We start from the raw sequence: 21,998 nt of genomic DNA on the forward strand, positions 1-21,998 counted from the left end.
TCTCATCTTCCAGTATGGTATAGCCTTAGCCAATAAGTTGACTTTTTCCACACCCCTATGCAACCAGAGATCTACCTAAGCCTCTGGCTCCAAGCCTTGAGCCTGATTGTCCTCCCTGTCTTGCACAGAACATTCTGGACGAGTTTCCTCTAAAGGAGCAGTTTCTGGCTACCACTCCTATTTCTTGACACACACACAGAGAAATCGATCAGAAGCCATCCTGCTCGAAGCCACAGTCTCACTGTGCTGCACCTTTCCAGTCTTGTCCACGTAGATGTTAATGTGCATTTAAGTCAGGGTGTACTAGTTTATATGTCTTTCTTTATTTTGCCCGTTATCCTGTGTTGAAAACAAACAGCATTTTAAAAATACGATTGACTACATTTATGTAAGCATCTGCATCGTCTTCATTGCCAAGAAAATTGTTTCCCTGTTCCTCCCAGGCTGCTGGCAGGTGATTCTAGGCTTAATATTTTTATCTCTGAGTTCTCACTTGACCGTATGTGAAAAGGAACTGGAGCACATGGTCTTTATCTTATTCTGAAACTGCAGTCTTGTATCAAGCTGCTTCAATTTGTCCTGCCCTTTCTGTTTGGAAAATGTTTCTCCATGGTGGAAGAAAGCAGACCACAGGAGGGCACTTCCGTGCTTCTGTCTTCCCTCTGTCAGTGGTCAGCAGGATACTGTCTTCCCAAAGCCATGCTTTCCTTTTCCTTGTTCTGCTTCTTTTTCTAGGTATTGTTTCACAAAACAAACCTCCCTTTTGGGGGCCTGTAATTTGGTCATGAACTTGACCTTATAGCTTGAGACTTCCATGTTCTGTATTTTATTATTAGGACATAGGCTTTTTTAAAAGTGTGTGTGTGTGTGTGTGTGTGTGTGTGTGTGTGTGCACGCACATGTGCATGTGCAGTGAACATGGCATGGCATGTGTGTGAGGTCTGAGGGCAGCTAGTGGGAATACTTGCTGACCCCCATCATAGGCTTTCAGAGGCCAGACTGTTTTGCATATCCCTCTATTCTAACGGCCTGCAAAAATATAAACAAGATTAAAGCCTATGTTAAGCCATATTTTTCTCCTTTTAAATATAAGCATTAGAAGCTTCTTTATGTTCTTCTACTAGCTTCCTGAATGGTCTCTTTGTCTACCTCTACATTGGTGTGATTTATGATTACCATGTTAATACTTACTATTTTTGAGATTTTCATCTTTCTTGTACATTTTCAGTGGAAGCCTCTGTAGTAGCCAGTTATTTGATATATAGCAATATGACCACAAGGTTGAGTGACTTAAGTAACACCCATTTATTGCCTCTCAGTTCTGGGTACTCTATCTAGCATCTCGAAAGGCTATAGTTAAGTGTGGACTGAGGCTCTGGGCTTATCTGGCATGCCATCTGCTTTCAGCCTGATAAAGGCTTTTGCCAGAATCTAGTTCCTTCTCCCACAAAGGGCTGTAGATGTAACCAACCTTCTTATTAAATAAGAAACACAGAACCAATGCAAAAAAGAAAGCCAAGAGGTCAGAGCTCAGAGCCTTACCCTGCAGCTAGCCTCTTCAGCCAAGAGACCTCTCCAAAAGAGACCTACTTTCTGTCTGTTCGTCTTTATATAGACTTTCTGTTCTGCCTTCTCATTGGTTGTAAACCCAAACACATGACTGCCTCATCACTGCCTGTATGTACAGCCCTCCAGGTCTTCTATGGTATTGAGATTAAAGGCATATGTCTCCAATGCTGGCTGTATCCCTGAACACACAGAGATCTACCTAGCTCTGCCTACCAAGTGCTGGGATTAAAGGTGTGTACCACCACCGCCACGCTCTTGCTATGGCTCTAATAGCTCTGACCCTGGGCAACTTTATTTATTAACATACAAATCACATTTCAGTACAAATAAAATACCACCATAAAGGGCCTCAGTTTCTTCTTAGCTATCAGCTGGAGACCACTCTCAGCGTCCAGAGGCCTCTTGTAATTCCTTGCCCCATGGGGCTTCTCAACTTGGCCCTTGTCTTCCTCAGAGAATACAGGGGCAGGAGAGTGCCCAGCAAGACAGAGCAGTGGTTTTCTGCCACATAATCACATAATTTTTGCATAATCCTTCCACCTTTGATGAGCAGCGAGTGATTGGTTCCATTGTACAGGAAATCATAAAAGAGTGGGAACATTAGAAATTATGAAAACTATATCAATTAAGAATATAAATATTTGCCATTAATAAACATTCTTTGGACTTTTATAATGTACATTCTTGGAGGGAGTAGGGTAGCTCAATTGTAAAGGTGCTTTCTTCATAAGCATGAGGACTTGAGTTCGATCCTCAGAACCCCTCTGGAAAACAACTGGGCATTATGATTTGTACTTGGCAGAGACAAGTGGTTTTGTAGGGATCACTAGCCAGCAATCCCAGCCTAGTGTAAATAATACATTCATCTTGTATTATCATTTGATTTTTTAATACCGTCTCAGTTTTCTATTGAGTCTTCCATAGAGTGCAACTGTTGATGCTTATATGCTTACATGCACCTTTACCAATGAGTTAAGACTTAGAACTGAGGCTCATTCCTCTTTGTAGGCGAGACATTGAAAAGTTGCATCTTTGTATTTAGGATACAATTCCTGGTGACTTGAATAGACACTTTTGGTTTTTCCTGTCCAGCTTCAAAACATGCTATATTCTATTTTGTCTCCTGCCTCTGAATTCAGAAAACCACATATCTTTTTTAGATTCACTTTAATAAATTCATTTCTTTTTATTTATGTGCATGTGTGTTTGTCTGTGTAAGGGTCTGCAGGTACTCAAAGAGGCCTGAAGAGGGCTCCCATCCCTTGGAGCTGGAGGTGCAGGGAGTTGTGAGGCCGGTGATATGAGTGCTGGAAATGGAAGAGCAGTAAATGCTCTTATCCACCAACCATCTCTCCAACCCCTTACATGCTTGTCTCTTCAAATAAGAGGTTTATGTCATTTTTATTAATTTCTTTAAAGTCTAAACCATACTATGTATTAGATCAAGATAACAAATTACATTCTTGTTTCAGATACACATTTTAGCTACTTTTATTGTTCTTTATTTCTTCAATTAGAACAAAACATTCCTTATCTCCTGAAAAGCAAATCTTTATTTATTGAGTGGCTGTGAGCACACATGTCACAGTGCAGGTGTGGAAATCAGAGGAGAATTTTGAGGAGTCAGTTTTCTCCAGTATGGAGATTCTGGGGGTTGGCTCCGGCTTGGTAGTCGGTGCCTTTACTTCGTGAGCCATCTTGTGAGCCCCGTGGCTTTGTAGTTTTTAGAGCACTCGCTTTCCTTGAGACAATGCTCTGTAGTTGTTACCTTGTAATCAAAACCTTGGTTTTCCTTCTGTGTATTACTCCTTTAGCTGCTCTTGCTGTCTGTTGTCGCTTTTGTTTTTCAACAAGATCTGATTTACCCCAGGTTAGCCTCGGTGTGCCGCCGTACCCAGCTGCTTCCTTTTTCCTGTTTCTTCCATGTGTTTATTGAGGAGATACATGGCATGGCACGTGGAAGTCAGTTCTCTCCTCCTGCCATGTGAGTCACAGGGATGGAGCTCTGGCTAACAGGCTTGGTGGCAAGATCCTTTACCTGCTGAACCATCTTGTAACTCCAGAAAGTGGTTCCTCCACATGCACACTATATAGCAGGGGCATGTGAAAACACACACACACACACACACACACACACACACACACATTAATAATAATCATAATTTTAAAAGATATTTTAGATAGATATTAAACTCAATACAAAGAAGAACTCAGTGATTTTAATATTTATTACATATTTAAAATTTACATTAATATAGTGTGTTAAATATACTTTAATTTTGATTTTATTTTTATTTATTTTACTATTTAATAATTTTGCATATAAAGTTACTGTATAAAGAAAAACAGTGTATTATTCTTTGTGAAGACATATAGTGACTTCTCATGGAAACTGGTAGAGGATATCAGTATATTCTCTGATTCATTTGCATTTTGGCAACTGACATCCAAAAGGGACATTTGGTTGGTTGGTTGGTTGGTTGGTTGTTTTTTAACCATTATTTTTATTTTATGTATATGGGTATTTTGCCTTCATACTTTTCTACAGTGCCCAAGGGAGCCAGAAGAGGGCATTGGGTCACGTGAGACTGGTGTACAGATGGTTGTGAGCTGTCATCTGGGGGCTGGGAAGTGAACCTGGCTTCTCTGGAATAACAGCCAGTACTCAACCTCTGAACCATCTCTCCAGCTCTTTTTTTTTTAATTGAAGGAAGGACCTAATGGAGCTCAAGCTGGTCTCTAACTCACTAAGTGGCCCTGGATGGCCTTGAACTACTCCATTCCCCAAGTACTGGAATTATAAATATGCAACATGATGGCCAGAAACACAATTTGAAATTCATTTAACTGACCTGGTGACAGGTTCTTACACTTAATATCATCTGATATTTGGTGTGGAATGACTCAACAGAAATAATTTTATGGCTGAAATTACAGAGCAATAAATTTGAATCCTTAAATATTGTTTTTGATATATTTTCTGCCTCTAGGATCTGATTGTTTGTTTGTTTGTGTTTTTGTAGGATTTGGGGTTGAACCCAGGACCTTAGACATGTTAGACAAGCTCTCAGCCACAGAGCCAAAACCCTGGTCTAATATGTTTTTATAACTGCTTTATTAAGTCCAAGCACCAAAATATTTTTTAAGATTATTTTCTATCTTTTCATTTTTTTTTTTCTGATTCTGGGAATGGAAAACAGGGCCTTGTGTATGCTAGGCAAATTACTCTACCAACAAGCTACAATTCTAGCCCCAAATTTACCTTATCATGTGTACAAATCTATGGTCTCTAGTATAGTTGTACATTTTTTTCTTTTTTCTTCCCCCTTTTATTTTATAATACCATTCAGTTCTACATATCAGCCACGGATTCCCTTGTTCTCCCCCCTCCTGCCCCCCCTCCCCTTCCCCCCAGCCCACCCCCCCATTCCCACCTCCTCCAGGGCAAAGCCTCCCCTGAGGACTAAGATCGACATTTTTGCAAACAACAGCACAACAACTCCAGAATATTTCATAACCCTAAAGAAAAACCCCATTACAGCTCTACCCCATACCATCCTACCCTGCCTCATTTAGACCTGAGCAACTATTAACTTACTTTCTTTCTCTATGAATTTACTGATCTTGGTCATTTCATATACATGTGATCATAGTTTATGCTACTGACAATTAAAGATTAAGGAAGCCAGTGTTCATGTTTAGAAAGGAACTTGATGTGTATGCCCATAGTAAGAGGTATGGTAGTTTGTTTAGATAAGTATTGTAATAGTTACCATCATTCTGTAGGTAAAAACATGGACCTCAGAAAGCCTATATAATTTATCTGAGATCACATAGCAATTAAGTACTAAAACTCGACTCACATCTGACTACATTTCCTCCTTATTTCTCCCTCCCAATCCCCTGGAGATTGACTGGGTATAGGAGGGATACTAGAGATCCAATCCAGCACCTTATTTATCCATGTGACAATGTGATTGATTTTACAGAATAATCACTTATGTCTGCTAGATTTTTGTTTGATTTTTTTTTCTGTGCGCTCTCTCTCTCTCTCTCTCTATATATATATATATATATATATATTTAAGTATGATATATATATATATATATATATCATACTTAAATTTTTCGCTCTGTGGATGATGTAAGTTTTTTTTAAATAGGTGACACTATGCCTCAGTAGCTTATCAGATTATACAGAGATCAAAGTGCTCACATGGTGGATGGTCAGCTTTTCGGATGGGTTCAAGGATGTGCTACAAGAGTCCATTTTTTCCCTGTCTCATAGTCTGGGTAAAACGGTTTCTATTGGAAGTCATAGTTTTCCTATTTGTAGGTAGCTGAGAATGGAATTGTCTGACTATTCTCTGCTTCGAGGCATCATACATGGAGAGTGCCTTTCTCGTGGTGGCACATACTCCAGCTTGGATTTCTTTCTCCCTTAGGGCTCCGTAGCAATAGCCGGCGCTGTCATCCGCTGGCTAAGAGACAACCTGGGAATTATTAAGTCCTCAGAGGAAATTGGTGAGTAGGTTTTCTTGTAAAGAGTTAAAGTATCTAAAGAAAGCCAGCCGTTGTGGTATGCGCCTTTAATCCCGATACTCAGAAAACAGAGGTAGGATCTGTGTGAGTTCCAGGCCACCCTGGTCTACACAGCAAGTTACAGGGCAGCCCCAACCCCAGAGCAAGACTGAGCTTCAAAGGAAACATTCTAAAGGATGAAAAAGGTTACTGTTTTGTCCCTGCAGTCTGTAAATACCTACTTTGCCCCTAACTTGATCTATGAATTATGTAAAACCCTCTATGTAAATTTGATTTATCCAGAAAAGACTATTTGATGAAGATTTAGTACACAATAAATTGATGTAATTTGTGATGGATATTAATAAAGTGGTAAGATGGGACATAAAAATTATCCATGCATGAAATTGAACACCAAAGAATGCCTGGTGGATCTGCAGGTAGAGCAGTGTAATTGCATTTTTCTGATGAGAAAGAGCTCTAACTTCTGGATTAGAGTGAATATTAAAACACTGGTATCTATAAATTAGTATTAGTACGGCTATGGGTAATTAGAACTCAGCTATTCCCAGTTTCATCAACTTGTTTAACTTTGCCTGAAGGTAAGACCATCAGAAATGCATTTCTGGTTAGGTGGAGGAGAAGCCACCTCCTAGTCAAGAAACTTCAAAGTCATGGAAATGGGGCTAGGGAGATGGTTCAGTAGGTAGAGTGTTTGCAGTGCAAGAACAAGGGTCTGAGTTTGGTCCCCAGAATCTACATTCGGAAAAAACAAGCTTGCTGACTTCCACATCTAATCCCAAGCCGGAAAGTTGCAGACAGGTGGCTCCTTTGGGCTGGCTACCTCTTTGGGGCTGTCTAGCCTTTGTGGCACGTTCTGGGCCGGTGAGAAACATTGTCTCAATGAACAAGATGGACATCTCCCAAGTTACAACAACCAAGGTTGACCTCTGGTCATTACTTGCACACACACCCTCACCATGTACACAGTACAGCAAACATACAAGTGGAAATGAACCAAAATGCCCAAAGGAAATGAATCCAGTTTCTTGATTTCAGTTTTTGTGAGGGCATTCAATGTGGGGAAATGTTCTTACTGCTCTTAGCATTCTATTATAGCTTTTCTACTAGTGAACTAGAAATGAAAAATCCTGATCTAAATTTGAAAGTATATGTTTATTTAACAAAGCGAGATACTGATTTGATTTTCTTTTTGCTTTTCGTTTTTCAATCCTAGAAAAACTTGCTAAAGAAGTGGGTACTTCTTATGGCTGCTACTTTGTTCCAGCATTTTCAGGGTTATATGCACCTTATTGGGAGCCCAGTGCAAGAGGGTAAGTACTTTCATAGTTACAAGTAATTTACTACATATTTTTAAACAGCTAGAAAAGAGGATATTGAATGTTCCTATTACAAACATAAGATAAATGCATGGAGTGATAGACATGCCTCATCACACATTATATACCTGTCTCCAAACATCAAACAACACTTCATTAAAATATACAGTTATTATGTATTAATTGAAAAGTAAATGATAATAAAAGACATGAAAGTCGAAGGCAAGCTAGTTGAGAAGAGAAAGGGGATTATTAGGAGTGAGAGAATAATGTGTTGCCTATGTTCAAAAAGCACTATGTAGATGTATGAAAACGTCATGATGAATCTCATTAGGTTTAACTAATATATGCTAATAAAAATTAAGAACAATAATGAAAGAGGAATAAGGTTGACAATATGTGTTGGAGGGGTCTTGATTATTTACTAAATTAGTTCTTAACTGATTATTTCCTGTCTATTTTCACTTGTACATTGTAGACCCTTAAAGCACTACCATCTAAATGAAAGAGATTTGATTTTATGTTAATATCATCTGTTCTGTTAAATCACAGACATTTCCTGTGGATATAGGGTTATGGCCTATAAAGACATTCTGAACTACTCAGTGAATATATCCAATTTTCTTTCCTGCCTAGATTTTTGTCTATTGAATTCACTCTTTACATATTTGAGACATAAGATCAGTGGCTTAATCGCAGTGCTGGGCTATGGCTCAGCACTCATTGAAGCAGGTCTCTCTTTGCTCATAGATTAGTGCAGCTCTCAGTCCTCACCAGAGAAGAGGTGGTTAGTACAGAGACTCACCGCTGGCCAGAGCGCAGAACAAAGTGTCAGTAAAGTGCTCAGTTATAACTGGGATAGCTCCACCCCCTCCCAAAGAGTGAGGGACCATTGACAGAGAAAGGACAGAAAGACTGTAGGAGCCAGAGGTTGGGGAGGGAAGAATAATCATGGATTTACTTATATCATTCTAGTCTGAAAATCTTTTGTGTGTATTTTTAGGATCATCTGTGGACTCACTCAGTTCACCAATAAATGTCATATTGCTTTTGCTGCATTAGAAGCTGTTTGTTTCCAAACCCGAGAGGTAATGAATCTAGGCCTATTTTTCTTATACTTGATCCATTTTATCACCCTTCCATTAAATATTAATTATATATTTATGCCTGAAACTTATTAAGTACTTTAAATGTTTCCAATTGAAAAATGAAGCCTACATAAACACTGCTCTAAATACAAGTGTGCCCTCTCTCCCCTGCCATTTTCATTATCTTTTTTTTTGGGTTTTTTTTTTTTTTTGAGACAGGGTTTCTCTGTGTGGTTTTGGTGCCTTTCCTGGACCTCATGCTGTAGACCAGGCTGGCCTTGAACTCACAGAGATCCTCCTGGCTCTGCCTTCTGAGTGTCATTATCTTGTAAATACCTTCAACACCAACCACTGGGCATTTGACGTTGGAGAGAAGACTAGGCGGTAGGGTGGTACATATTGGGCAAAGGAAAGAACACAAATGGAGGCATCAATCCAGGAAATGAAGATGCAAAATAGAATGCTTAGCTTGCTGAACAGCAGAGTGAGGAAAGAAGTATGATGCCAGAAAAGGTTGGTTGCAACCAGATCAAGGAGGGCTTGGAAGAGCAGAATACGAATCCAGGAAATGAAGATGCAAAATAGAATGCTTAGCTTGCTGAACAGCAGAGTGAGTAAAGAATGCCAGAAAAGGTTGGTTGCAACCAGATCAAGGAGGGCTTGGAAGAGCAGAATACGGTGTCTCAATTTCATTCTTGCAGGCTTGGAGAAATACTTCCAGGTTTGTGTATGAAGGGTTGCCATTTTTAGACATGTTACTGTGAAGTGGTCTCATCATGCTAATTGTATTGGTTTATTTAAGATTTTGGATGCCATGAACCGCGACTGTGGAATTCCACTCAGTCATTTGCAGGTAGATGGAGGAATGACCAGCAATAAGATTCTTATGCAGCTACAAGCCGACATTCTGTATATTCCAGTAGGTTGGTAATCCTTCACTCCTTTAAAGCCCAGAAGTAGTAATGTTGGGAAGAACTGATCCTTCAGGCATGTATAACTACACAATTCTTGACGTAGTGTTCTCCTCTCAGTGAAACCATCCATGCCTGAAACAACTGCTCTAGGAGCTGCTATGGCGGCTGGAGCTGCAGAGGGTGTTGGTGTTTGGAGTCTTGAACCCGAGGATTTGTCAGCTGTCACAATGGAGCGGTTTGAACCTCAGATCAATGCTGAAGGTATAGTTAAAGAATAATACTTTTTTTAAAAAAAATGTATTCTTCTCTCATGTATTATATTCCTACCACTGTTTCCCCTCCCTCTTCTCTTCCAAGTCCTCCCCCCACCTCCATCCTGTCCCAGATCCACTGTTCCTCCTTTCCCTTCAGAAAAGAGCAGACCTCCCAAAGATATCAACCAAACATGGCATGTCAAGTCATAATAAAACTAGGCACATTCCCTCATATTAAGGCAGGGTAAGGCAACCCAGTAGGAGGAAAACAGTCCCAAGAGCAGGCAAAAGAGTCAGAGACAGTCCCTGCTCCCACTGTTAGGAGTCCCACAGGAATACCAAGCTACACAATCATAACATCTATGCAGAGGATGTAGGTCAGACCCATACAGACTCCCTGATTGTCTGTCCAGTCTCTATGAGCCCCTATGAGTCCTGGTTAGTTGATTCTGTGGGCTATGTTCCTTTGGTGTCTTGACCCCTCTGGCTCCAACAATCCTTCCTCAGATTGTAGGTTTCCCTCTTCTGCAGGATTTCCCAAGAAGAGCTAATACCAATATTCCTCAAATTATTCTACAACTTAGAAACAGAAGGAACATTGCCAAATTCATTTTATGAGGCCATAGTCATCCTGATACCCAAATCACATAAGGGTTCAACAAAGAAAGAGAATTAAAGACTAATTTCTTTCATGAACATTGATGCAAAAATACTTAATCAAATACTTGGGGCTAGGCGATGGTGGTGCATGCTTTTAATCCTAGCACTTGGGAGGCAGAGGCAGACAGATCTCTGTGAGTTCGAGGCCAGCCTAGTCTATAGAGCGAGATCCAAGACAGGCACCAAACTACACAGAGAAACCCTTTCTCAAAAAACCAAAATAAAATAAAACAAAATACTCACAAACCAAATCCAAGAACACATCAAAATGATCATCTACCATGATCATGTAGGCTTCATCCCAGAGATGCAGGGCTGGTTCAACATTAGAAAATATGACAATGTAATTCATTATGTAAACAATCTGAAAGAAAAAAAGTGCATGATCATCTCAATGAATGCTGAAAAAGCCTTTGACAAAATCTAACACCCTCTTTTCATGATAAAAGTCTTGGAGAGATCAGGGATACAAGGGACATACCTAAACATAATAAAGGCAATTTACAGCAAGCCTGTAGCCAATATCAAATTAAATGGAGAAAAACTCAAAGCAATTTGACTAAAATCAGGAATAAGACAAGGCTGTCTACTCTCTCAATATCTACTCAATATCTACTACTATATCTACTAGTACTTGAAGTTCTAGCTAGATCCATAAAAAAACTAAATGATATCAAGGGGATACAAATTGGAAAGGAAGAAGTCAAAGTATCACTAGTCGCAGATGATATGATAGTACACATAAGTTACCCCCAAAATTCTACCAAGGAACTCCTACATCTGTTAAGCATCTTCAGTGAAGTGGCTGGATTACAAGATTAGCTCAAAAAATCAGTAGCCCTCCTGTATACAAATGACAAGTGGGCTGAGAAAGAAATCGAGGAAACAACACCCTTCACAATAGCCACAGATAATATAAAATACCTTGGGGTAATTTTAACCAAGCAAGTGAAAAGCCTGTATGACAAGAACATTAAATCTTTGAAGAAAGAAATTGGAGAAGATATCAGAAGATGGAAAGATCTCTCATGCTCATGTGTTGGTAGGATTAACATAGTAAAAATGGCCATCTTACCAAAATCAATCTACAGATTCAATGCAGTCCCCATCAGAATTCCATCACAATTCTTTACAGACCTTGAAAGGACAATACCTGACTTCATATGGAAAAACAAAAAACCCAGAATAGTTAAAACAGTCCTGTACAATAAAAGGACTTCTGGAGGTATCACCACCCCCAATTTCAAGCCATAGTACAGCACTATAAAAACCACATGGTATTTTGGCATAAAAACAGACAGATTAATTGTTGGAATGGAATTGAAGGCCCAGGCATAAATCTACACATCTATGGATACCTGATTTTTGACAAAGAAGCCAAAAGTATACAATGGAAAAAAGAAAGCATCTTCAAAAATAGTACAAGTCTGACTGGATGTTGGTATGTAGAAGAATGCAAATAAAAAATAAAACTTTTAATGGAATACATTGAAAATGGCCTTCATGTGGGGAAACTTTTACCCTTTGATTTTTTCACAAGTTATGGAGTAAAATAATTTGGCTGCTAAGCATATTGGGTTTTGCTGAGCAAGAATAAATGAGGGGAAATAGGTCCCATCTGTATTATTTAGGAGAGTAACACTCCCACTTCAATTACAAAACCAAAACCAACAACAAAACAAACAAGAGAGAAGAAACCTAAGCTGTCAGTTACAGCTTTTAGGGTTTTAGGGTTTGTTAGATGTTTTTGTTTGTTTGTTTGAGTAAGACGGGAAAGCCAGATGTGGTGGCACGCCTTTAATCCCAGCACTCTGGAGGCAGAGGTAGGCGGATCTCTTGTGAGTTCCAGGACAGCCTGGTCAACAGAGCGCGTTCCAGGACAACCAGGACAACATGGCAAAACATTGTCCCAGGGAAAAGAAAAAGAAAAAAACTAAACTAAAGCAAGTGAGAAGGGAAATCTACTCTGTTAACTAGTCCTATGCAGAAGAGCAGCATCGATGTTCATTTTTGTGTACTTTTCATATTACAGATTTTCACACTAGAAATCCTACTTTTTAGATGCTAGAGATGGGACAGTTATGATTTGAATCTTGTGAGCAATCAGTATTTGCTAATTTCTTCAACTGGACCAAAATCAATTCTGTTTTGTCCATGTTGCACATCACTTCTCTCTCCATGTCAGCTCTCCCCCACAAAGGAGAGAAAACAAATCAAATAGGATTTTCCTTTTGAAATCACCACCACTGGCTTATTAATAGTCCTGTCTTCAGAGCAGATAGCCCGTCTCCCAATCTCCCTTAGCCTCCCGCTGAATTTCCATCATAAATCTTTCCTCCAGCTTCTAAGTATCTCCTCCACTCACTGCCAGATACCAACAAGCCTGCCAAATCTGTGGTCCAGGAAGGACTCATCTTGATTCAGTGTGAGCTATTAGGACTGCTGTGTAACCAGTTTTAAGTGTTCTGTTTTGACCACCTCAACAAACTACATCTCACATGGTTTTCCTTCTTGCAATTCTAGAAAGTGAAATCCGCTATTCCACATGGAAGAAAGCTGTGATGAAGTCAATTGGTTGGGTTACAACTCAGTCTCCAGAAAGTGGTAAAATAAGTGTTTTTTATTGGCTATTATTGGCACTTTTTTTATTTTATTGTTGACATTTTTCTTAGTGTGTTAAATAGTTTATATAAGTGTATGGCTTGTTTATACTAAGCCAAGATGCTCTGAAGAAAAGGATTATCCAGCATCTAATGTTTCTCACATTTTGAAAACACTTTAGAGTTTTAAACATAAAATGGAAATTATAGGTTAATATGCATACCTTCACTGTAGCCTGCCATATCATTCCTTGTTGATTCATTCCTGGCATGTCAATGAATAACTGAATTTTCCAAAAGTAAAATTATTATTTCTGATTCCTTTCTTATGAAAAAAATCAACTAGACTCTTTTATTTCCCCTCTCCCTGATCATATCTACCTTTTTGGGAGGCTTTCTTTATCCCCTGAAGCAATCGAGAAGTATATATTAACTTCTAGGCACTTCATGGAAAGTGTTCAGGTTGAGTAAACCATTTTGAAGTGTGAATTCCTATGAAATTAGAAGGAAGTAAACTAAATATAGTTAGTTGGAAGTTTTATAATTGAGAAATGCTATTAGCAGAAAATAAAGGACGGTTTTACTTTTCAGATCACTTAGGCAGGAAAGTCTTCAGGTTTAATAAAGTATTCAGGTTGAAATAGCTGTGGGCTGCCTTTGATGACGCAGTATTATAGTCCTTTTCCAAGATGTGGAGTAGAATGAATGGATGACACACTTTACTGGGGAAGAGTCTATCAGTGAAGTAGTATACAACCATTTTTAATGCACGTGGCTTTTGGGAGACACTTGTAATTCACTGTGGCCTGTATTTTTAGCCCTGGGTGATCCTTATTAAAATTGTTCCCTTTTCCGACTAAGTAAATTTAATATGCTTTTGGTTTTGAGACTGGGCTTCTTTTTTTCCTTTCTATTAAAAAAATATATTTATTAAGTCTTATACATACCCCAGGATCAGTTTTCTTTCTAAGATGGTGGATTAACTTATTTTTGCTAAGACTGCAAATTGTGAGACACTTTACAATTACATTTCTCAGTCATAAATACTACTCTTTAGCACTCACTATGTGAGATATAACAAATGTGGACTCTGATTTCTTCACTTATTCCCCTTAATCAGTGCTATGCCAAGTTAGTTATGTGATTTTTTTGGACTAGGTGAATTTTTGTTAATGATACAACCATCCTGGCTTCCTCTCTCCTCCCCCATACCTTATATACATATTTCTCTTTACTTTCTGTTGAAGATATGTTAACTTCAACATTTGCACAAGCCCAACTGACCATTTTCCATTTATGTTTCTTGTTGTCAATGAATTTTCAATACTTGAAAAAAAGAAAACGAAAATTGAATTTGTCTTTTTTCTTGTTTTAGTTTCATTTTTCTTCCCTTTTTTGTGTGTAGTCTCATCTAGCCTGAGCTGGCTCTGAACTTGCTGTGTAAAAGCTTGAGTTTGTGATCTTGTTGTCTCCACGTCTGCTGGGATTACAGATAGATGCCATTATGCCCAGCTTTAAAATTTTACATCTCTTTATTTTCTGCTACCAGCATCAATAGTAAAGGTGATTTCACTTGTTAAGTTTCAGTGTTTTTTCAGTCTTAAAGACTGAACCCAGGGCATATGCATTAGGCAAGTGCTATATCTCAGCTCTCTTTTTTCTTTTTATATATTTTTATTCATTTTTTAAAAATTCGCTTACAGAGTAATGGGTTTCATTGTGTCTAGCCATCTTTTTACTTTATATCTTGAGATAGGACTTCATTTAATTGCTCAGGATGCCCTTGAACTCACGCTGCAGTCTTGCCAGTCCTGAAACTTACTGATTGTCCTGACCCAGACTCCCAGGTAGCCAGGATTAAGGTCTGCACCAGCAGATCCTGCTCTTAATTTTATATTTGTTACAGTTATACAAATGATTAAAAATATTTCAATAATTTTATGAAAGCATTGAACTGTACAGTGTCTACGGGCAGTCTCTAAGCTATATAATTAACTCAGAATAATATTTAAGATTTTGCTAAATGTATTCCTTTAAACAATATAAATTTTATAATGGCAGCTTATATTTTGTATAAATTGTATGATAATGGTAGTACAGATAGAGCCCTAACCTAATAAAACCAAAAAGATATTAGAATTGTTACTTTGAAACTTATTCTCTTTAGTTTAATTTATGAAAAAGATATTATATTACTTAATTTCCAAAAGAGTTGTCATTGTTGAAGCAACCATATTATTTTGTTTATAAATGTGTTTGAATGCATTATAAATAATTTAAAAATAAAATATTACTTATATAGCTAATAATAATATAATCACATATATCAATATACTAATATTATAGATGACATTAGGAGATAAAGGGTTTTTTTGTTTTGTTTTGTTTTTTGAGACAGGGTTTCTCTGTGTAGCTTGAAGCCTGTCCTGGAACTCGCTCTGTAGACTAGGCTAGTTTAGAATTCATAGAGATCTGCCTGCCTCTGCCTCCCAAGTGCTGAGATTAAAGGCATGTGCCACCACTGCCCAGCTTTATTTTTAAATTTTTAAATAATAATAATGATACATAGACCAGGGTGGCCTCAAACTGACAGAGATCTGTCTGCCTCTTTCTCCAAGTGCTGGGATTAAAGACATGCATCACCACACCCAGCAGTTTATCTTACTGTGTAGCCCAGGGTAGACTCAAACCTCAAGCCTCAGCTTCCAGACTGCTGGGATTATAGGTGTGAGCCACCATACCCAGCTCAGGAGTTTGAGGGTTTTTAGAGAAAGCCTATTGTAATGACTTGGCTTTGGATTTACAACACACCAAACACTTTGAAAATAGTTCAAATTGGTTTAAATATATTACACAGCTATAAATGCATAAAATATGAATTTATTGTATAAAAATATATGAATACTTATGTAACATAGATGTGTGACCATCCCACTGGAAAGGAAATAGCTTCATCAAATGGGTACTACCTAAACTGATGCTCAATAGATCTTTTTGTTGTTTTTTCTTTTGTTCCTATTTTTGAAACAGCATCTCAGGTAGTTCAGGTTAGCCTCAGATTCACTGTGTAGTAAAGGATGACCATGAACTTCTAGAAGTTATGCCTCCATCTGTACCACCTCATTTTTGTGGTGTTGGAGATCAAATTTTTTGAGCTTTGTGAATGTTAGGCAAGTATCCCCTAGCCACAATCTTCCGATCTTTTCACACCGGAACTCACTGTGGGGACATCAGAAAAATCAGTGATTGTAAGTTAAAACTGATGGCTTTCTTTAAGAGAACCAGGCATTTTCCTTTCTAAAATAAAGCTAAAATATGGTCTCTACAAATCTGGAAATAAAAAGATTTATTTTTCACTTGAAAAAGTAACCAACAGTGACAGAAAAAGGCAAATGGCTTATTGAACTCGACTGAAAATCCAGTTTCTAAGGGAAAAGAAATCCATGACGAGTGGGAGAAAATCCTCTTCCAAAAGAGAAACAACAATCTTCAGACTACATAGCATAAAATACGCTCAGGAGAATCCTTATCTGGCGTATTTGAATGATGCCCTGTATTATAGTGGATTTTCAGAACTCTGGAGCATTACCTTATATTCTAGGGTCTGGAAGTGTAGCTCCAAAGCCCTAGGTTTAATCTTTAACAACCCAGAACGTACTAAATAGTTGAGCTACATTGTGTGTAGAGGAGTGTGTGTGCGCATGCACATGTGTGTGTATAGGTCAGAGGACAGATGTGTGGGCTTGCTTTTCATCCTTCCACCTTTGCAGGGTACTGGGAACCGACCCAACTGGGACTGCCAGCTTTGCACAGAAGGCACTTTTACCCACTGAGCCACTGTGCCAGCGTGCGCGGGTACATAGTTTTTCAATTTAAGTAAATGCTACGTGTAATGCATATGCTTCAAAAGAAAGGATTTCAAGAGAACTCAGACCACAAAAGTACTCATGTTCTCCACTAATAAAATTTAGTTTTATTATACCCTTTAGTTTCAGGAGTACTTCAAGATTGATTTCATTATATACCAAAATCTAGTTTAACACAAGATCAGTCAGTGTTTAAAACAAAAAAGACCTGAGTGTGGGAAAGTACTTACAGAGATATGGGAGTGGGTAATAAAGGTAACGGGGAGATTAGAGAGCGTACTTCATATATATATATATATATATATATATATATATATATATATATATATATATTTGTCCAAGAACAAATTCAGTAAAAATTATATATAAAAAGAGTTTTAAGCTCATATAAAGTAGACTAATAAAACCTTTCTAATATATTCTTGGGTGAATTGTACTGCTTATTTTCTGTCACTGGGAGAATAATGTAGAAAGCACAAACCCACAGCCTCCCAAAAAGCTCTCTTTGCCTTTGCCCGTGGAAAGCTGACGTTGGCTATATGTGTTATGTTCTTGGCTACTTGTGGCATGCTATCTGTATTGTTCATTAACTTTCATAAGCCTTGATATTGATTATACTTTTGATTTAAAGTAATAACTCTTTGCCAGCTTTTATGAATATGCTATTTTTATAACTTGTTTTGCTATCATGTGATTCTTAACATAAATATTGTAATTATGTGTCTCTCTTTTGGTTTGCTTGACTGGAATTCCCTTCTCCTTGGATGACCACAGGTGACCCTAGTATCTTCTGTAGTCTGCCTTTGGGCTTTTTTATAGTGAGTAGCATGGTAATGTTAATCGGAGCAAGGTACATCTCAGGTTAGTTACTCTTTCAATTAGACAACTTTTATTAGTTAGCTTTCATGTGTTTATGTGTAACTCAGCCGATAGCTTTTTAGTGTTTGTTTTCTTCTTCCTATGTTTAAAAATCCAGAAATCAATTAAAGGCCTAATTAGTTATATCAGTTCATCTTTGGGGACAGTTAGAATTAAGGACTATGACTTTGCTTAAACATTTTCAAAAGTCTTATCTGATGATTTCTTTGAAGGTCTACATGATGCTGTCAGCTGCAACAATAATCAAAAGCAAAAAGTAGAAATGTTAATTTTTAACTGAAAGGAATTTCAGAATGACTGATGAAAGTTAAATTGTAAATGTTAACATTAACCATCTTGGTTTTAAGATGTCCATGATTTTTTTGAGACTTCTGAAAATGTTCTCAGTATGTCTAAATAGATCCATTCTTGCAAGAATTTTGGTCAGATTGTTAGCTGAGTTCTGTAAAACCCTAAAACTGGGAAAGATATTCAGTTCTTTACTTTAGTTAAAAAAATACATTTTGTGAAATCTTCTCAATTATTAGTTAAATAAATTAGGGTTGGAATAAAATGGAAGTATTCTTTGCACATTGTCTTCAGCTGACTATTCTTATAAGAGTAATGGTTCAGAGTGTTGGGAAATGCATAGCACCACTAGTATTAATTTAAACATAACTGCCATTGAGAAGCTACTTCTGGCAACTCTTTAATTTTTCTTCAGATTTTTATCTAAAATGGAAATTAGTTATTTTGTAAATGCTTCTATTTTTCAGTATTTATATTTAGAGGAAAAGCTAGTTTAATTCTTGTACTCAATATGGAGATGCCTGACTTTGGTTTAAGATATAAAATTTAAACTACATTCTTTTGAAGAAACATTTGCTTATGGAAAGTGCCAAGCATATCTTTAAGTTGATATCATTAGTTGAATGCCATATATAAGCATGAAACAAATTTGTTTTATCATCAGAACATTAGATTATATTTTAAGTAATGAGAAACTGAGTTATTTGCATGAGAATTTAAAATTAGATTGTATAAGATTTTTCTGTATTCCTCATGTTCAAGCATATAAAGGATAAATTTTTTCAAATCACCTACTTCTGTACTAACAATACCTTATTTTTGGTATTGATGCTAATATGCTAAAGTCTCTGTCTACAAAACCATGTAACAGAATTAGCACACATTTGTTCTCTTTCTGTTTCTGAGATGTTTGCCAGAAGACTCGAAACATTGCCATGAGAACTTTAATTTTGCAAAGATGAGTACTGTTTTAGAAAATTTTCCATTACTTTTTTCATTATCTTGAGTATTTTTGCTATATGATGATGACCTAGAAAAGATAAGGAAAAAAATCATAGCTGAAAACCTTCATTGATTTTGTTTCTTTTGATACTATGATAGCATGAAAAGTCCCAAACTCCAAGGAAAGTGAGACTTGTAGTGTGTCTTTAAGTTAAATTACACATTAAATATCAAAAATAGTAGGCTTCTGAAATATGTATGGTCACCATCTTTAGGCCTGCTTTTTGGTGACATCTACTGAAATTCAATTAGGGTAGCAATTGTTTGCCTTGCCAAATAGTTATCTATAGTGGTAATATTTGCTAATTTTGGAGTTGGCCTACTTTTGTTGCTCTATAACTATTAGGCATCATAGAGAAATAATGGAATTTGTTATATAGAAGTATGGAATTAGTAGCTCAAATAATTGAATAGCCTTTATTGTTTTAACCCCTGAAATGCATATATGCCTTATTGACTGTTATGGTTTCTGTCCCCATTTAGGTATCCCATAACTAATACCACCTCATGGATTCCCAAGATGCAAGCTTTTTATGTAATAAGAAAATCTGACAATTCTGTCTCATAATGTAATGATACTATTCATAGACTGATTTTTTTCATAAACCACCTGCTGCATGATCCTCCAAGTAGATCTATGGCCTGAAATAAAGAAAATGCACCAGAAAGAATGCTCCAGAAACATTTAGTGTTGTTGTTTCCCTTTGGCAGACAGTTAAGGTTGGGCCAGTTTCCTTTGGGGCTGACCCCTCCATCGTTGTAATCCTTTGCCCTCTAAGGTCTAGGATGAGTTTGTGTCCTGTCCACTGGACTGGGTCATCCAGTTTATTCCGAGGCTAGTGAACCTGGATTCGATTCTCTTCACTACACGTGTGAAGAAGGGGTTTGCTATTAACGTCTTCAAAATGAGTGGCTTTTGGCTTGTTTGCTTTTTAACAGATCAAATGTCTTCTTTTCTACCTATTAGAAGGCCACAACATCACTGAATATTTCAATGGAAACGTCTAAGGAATTGTTAGATAATGATTTGCTGTTCGGATAACTTGGACATTTTCTGAACAGTGGGTGCCAAAATTGAAAAAATTTCAGGTGTTTTACACTGTCTCACTAATTATGATGGCTTCTGTCTAGATCTTACAAGATAGAACACTTCTTTTTCTGTTTTTTATTTCTCCTTTTTATATTTTTTATTCTGTACGTATAACATACATGCCTATATATTTTATATACTGAGGGTAGCCCATTTATAAATTAAGAGCACATTAGTTATAACAGGGCTGGTCTTAAGTGGACTACTATGTATATAAATTTGGGGGGAGAACAAGCTGTATACATTTTTGGGCAACGGTTATGCATATTATTTACCAGAAGAAAATTTTTCTTATAAAATCCAACATTTGAAATTTAAGTATATATTCAATGTCAATAAAATAAATGTACTATATTGTGATTTCCACTATATTTCTTATAACTCTACCACTGAATTAGCTCAGCTGGAAGGAGAAACACCTGTGGCATATAACAGTAAATACTGTTCTCAAATAGCAGTCCTGCTCCAGGACTTTGGGTTGATGTTTTCCATCTTGGAGATGCTGTTGAGGAATTGTCATCAATTAAAAAGCCAAGGAGAAAAAAAATGTGTGAATAAAGCCAATAGCCTCCTTCAAATGTTATTACCTGTTAATAAGATGTTCTTCTTTTCTGGTATGATAGAAAATCACCTCTATGTAATGCCATAACTGGCAAAAAATAATTGTCATTGCAAATGCCTCACAGTGAAACCAGGAACTTTGCAAATATTTTGAATTATTTGTGATAACTCACTAATTTAGCCTCCTAACATCACTTTTTAAAACATATTTGTTTCATAGTAAAGAAACAATGTAGTATGAAAATAATGCTTCCTAATTATTTTGTTTTATCAGTTCAGAATGGAAAATATTGATATATTAATAGAAAAAGGTATATTTGATATTATGGTAGATGATAATTACTGCTGATTGTGCTGTTCCTAATTATTGACTCTTCTCGGTTTTACTGATATGGCTGCCACTTAAGTGGCATAAATACAGAAAGGAACTGTGAAATTATTCTGGCAGTGATACTTTTAAACTTCGCTATATTTCTACAAAGCCAGGTTGCGCTAATTGTAAATAATTGTGCAAATCTCTGTTCAATAATTTTAAGATAACATTAATTTTTTTACAAAATGCAAGATTTATAAATGTTTGAAATTGTACCCATTGATAACTAATGGTAAATTTACTTAAAATAAATTGACCCCTTCTTTCTTATTTGCATTTCTCATTTACATATGAACATTCAGTTCACAGAGATGTTTCAGCAGACACAGCCGCCACCTTTTTACACTTGTTCGTGCACACTGAGGAGTAAGTCACAGCAAAAGTCGTTTCTGGAATGATGAGCACCTTATCATTCTGTTAGAGCAGACTGAACAGTTTCTACCTCAGCACTTCCGGAAAGTACGTGTTCAAGGCCCGCAGTCAGCAGCAGCTGAGTCTCACCTGCCTGAGACCTATATATCTACAGTTTTCATTCTTGGCCTCAGCTTCCGTCTGCCTGCGTTAGTCAGTGGGCTCTGGCACACCATTGTTCTTTCATACTGATGCCACCATCTATCTCAAGATATTGTTCTACAGTTGATCCGTAAAATAAACAATGCATTAATGCTTCTGCATTGGTGTATTTCAGTTTTTTTGTGAGACAGGGTGTAGCACGAATCTTAAAAGATCTTATTAATAAAAACAAACCTGAAGTCAGTTATTGGGGTGAATGATGAAAGATCAGAGAAGCAGAACAAGCCGCAGCCACCTCACCTTGTCAATTCCTCAGACTGCAAGCTTCTGAGTCCTCATCCAAATGGATCTCAGCTGAACGGCTGCTAAAAGTCTAAAAGCTTAACCAGGCAAAAGCTTCTAGTTTCTGGTCTTCATGCCTTATATACCCTTCTGCTTCCTGCCATCACTGCCTGGGATTAAAGGCGTGTGTCACCATGC

General features: G+C 37.3%; 1 protein-coding gene across 7 annotated transcripts in view; it reads left to right on the forward strand.

The window, feature by feature from the left end:
* Positions 1 to 21,675, forward strand: part of Gk (glycerol kinase) — a 79,462-nt gene extending 57,787 nt beyond the window's left edge. For 3 of the 7 annotated variants that reach the window (XM_006987524.4, XM_016006045.3, XM_016006046.3), the window contains 8 exons: positions 6,015 to 6,093; positions 7,328 to 7,424; positions 8,434 to 8,518; positions 9,321 to 9,441; positions 9,550 to 9,693; positions 12,870 to 12,950; positions 17,587 to 17,673; positions 19,465 to 21,275. In XM_006987524.4, coding sequence (XP_006987586.1) covers positions 6,015 to 6,093; positions 7,328 to 7,424; positions 8,434 to 8,518; positions 9,321 to 9,441; positions 9,550 to 9,693; positions 12,870 to 12,950; positions 17,587 to 17,673; positions 19,465 to 19,475 — 705 coding nt within the window. In that variant the 3' untranslated portion in view covers positions 19,476 to 21,275. Of the gene's footprint in view, positions 1 to 6,014; positions 6,094 to 7,327; positions 7,425 to 8,433; positions 8,519 to 9,320; positions 9,442 to 9,549; positions 9,694 to 12,869; positions 12,951 to 17,586; positions 17,674 to 19,464 lie in introns of all 7 variants that reach the window. The other 4 variants (XM_006987526.4, XM_016006047.3, XM_016006048.3 and 1 more) reach the window with 2 other exon arrangements.
* Positions 21,676 to 21,998: the final 323 nt, after the last annotated feature.

This window comes from Peromyscus maniculatus, chromosome X (assembly GCF_049852395.1).
Source record: "Peromyscus maniculatus bairdii isolate BWxNUB_F1_BW_parent chromosome X, HU_Pman_BW_mat_3.1, whole genome shotgun sequence".
NCBI lineage: Eukaryota > Metazoa > Chordata > Mammalia > Rodentia > Cricetidae > Peromyscus > Peromyscus maniculatus.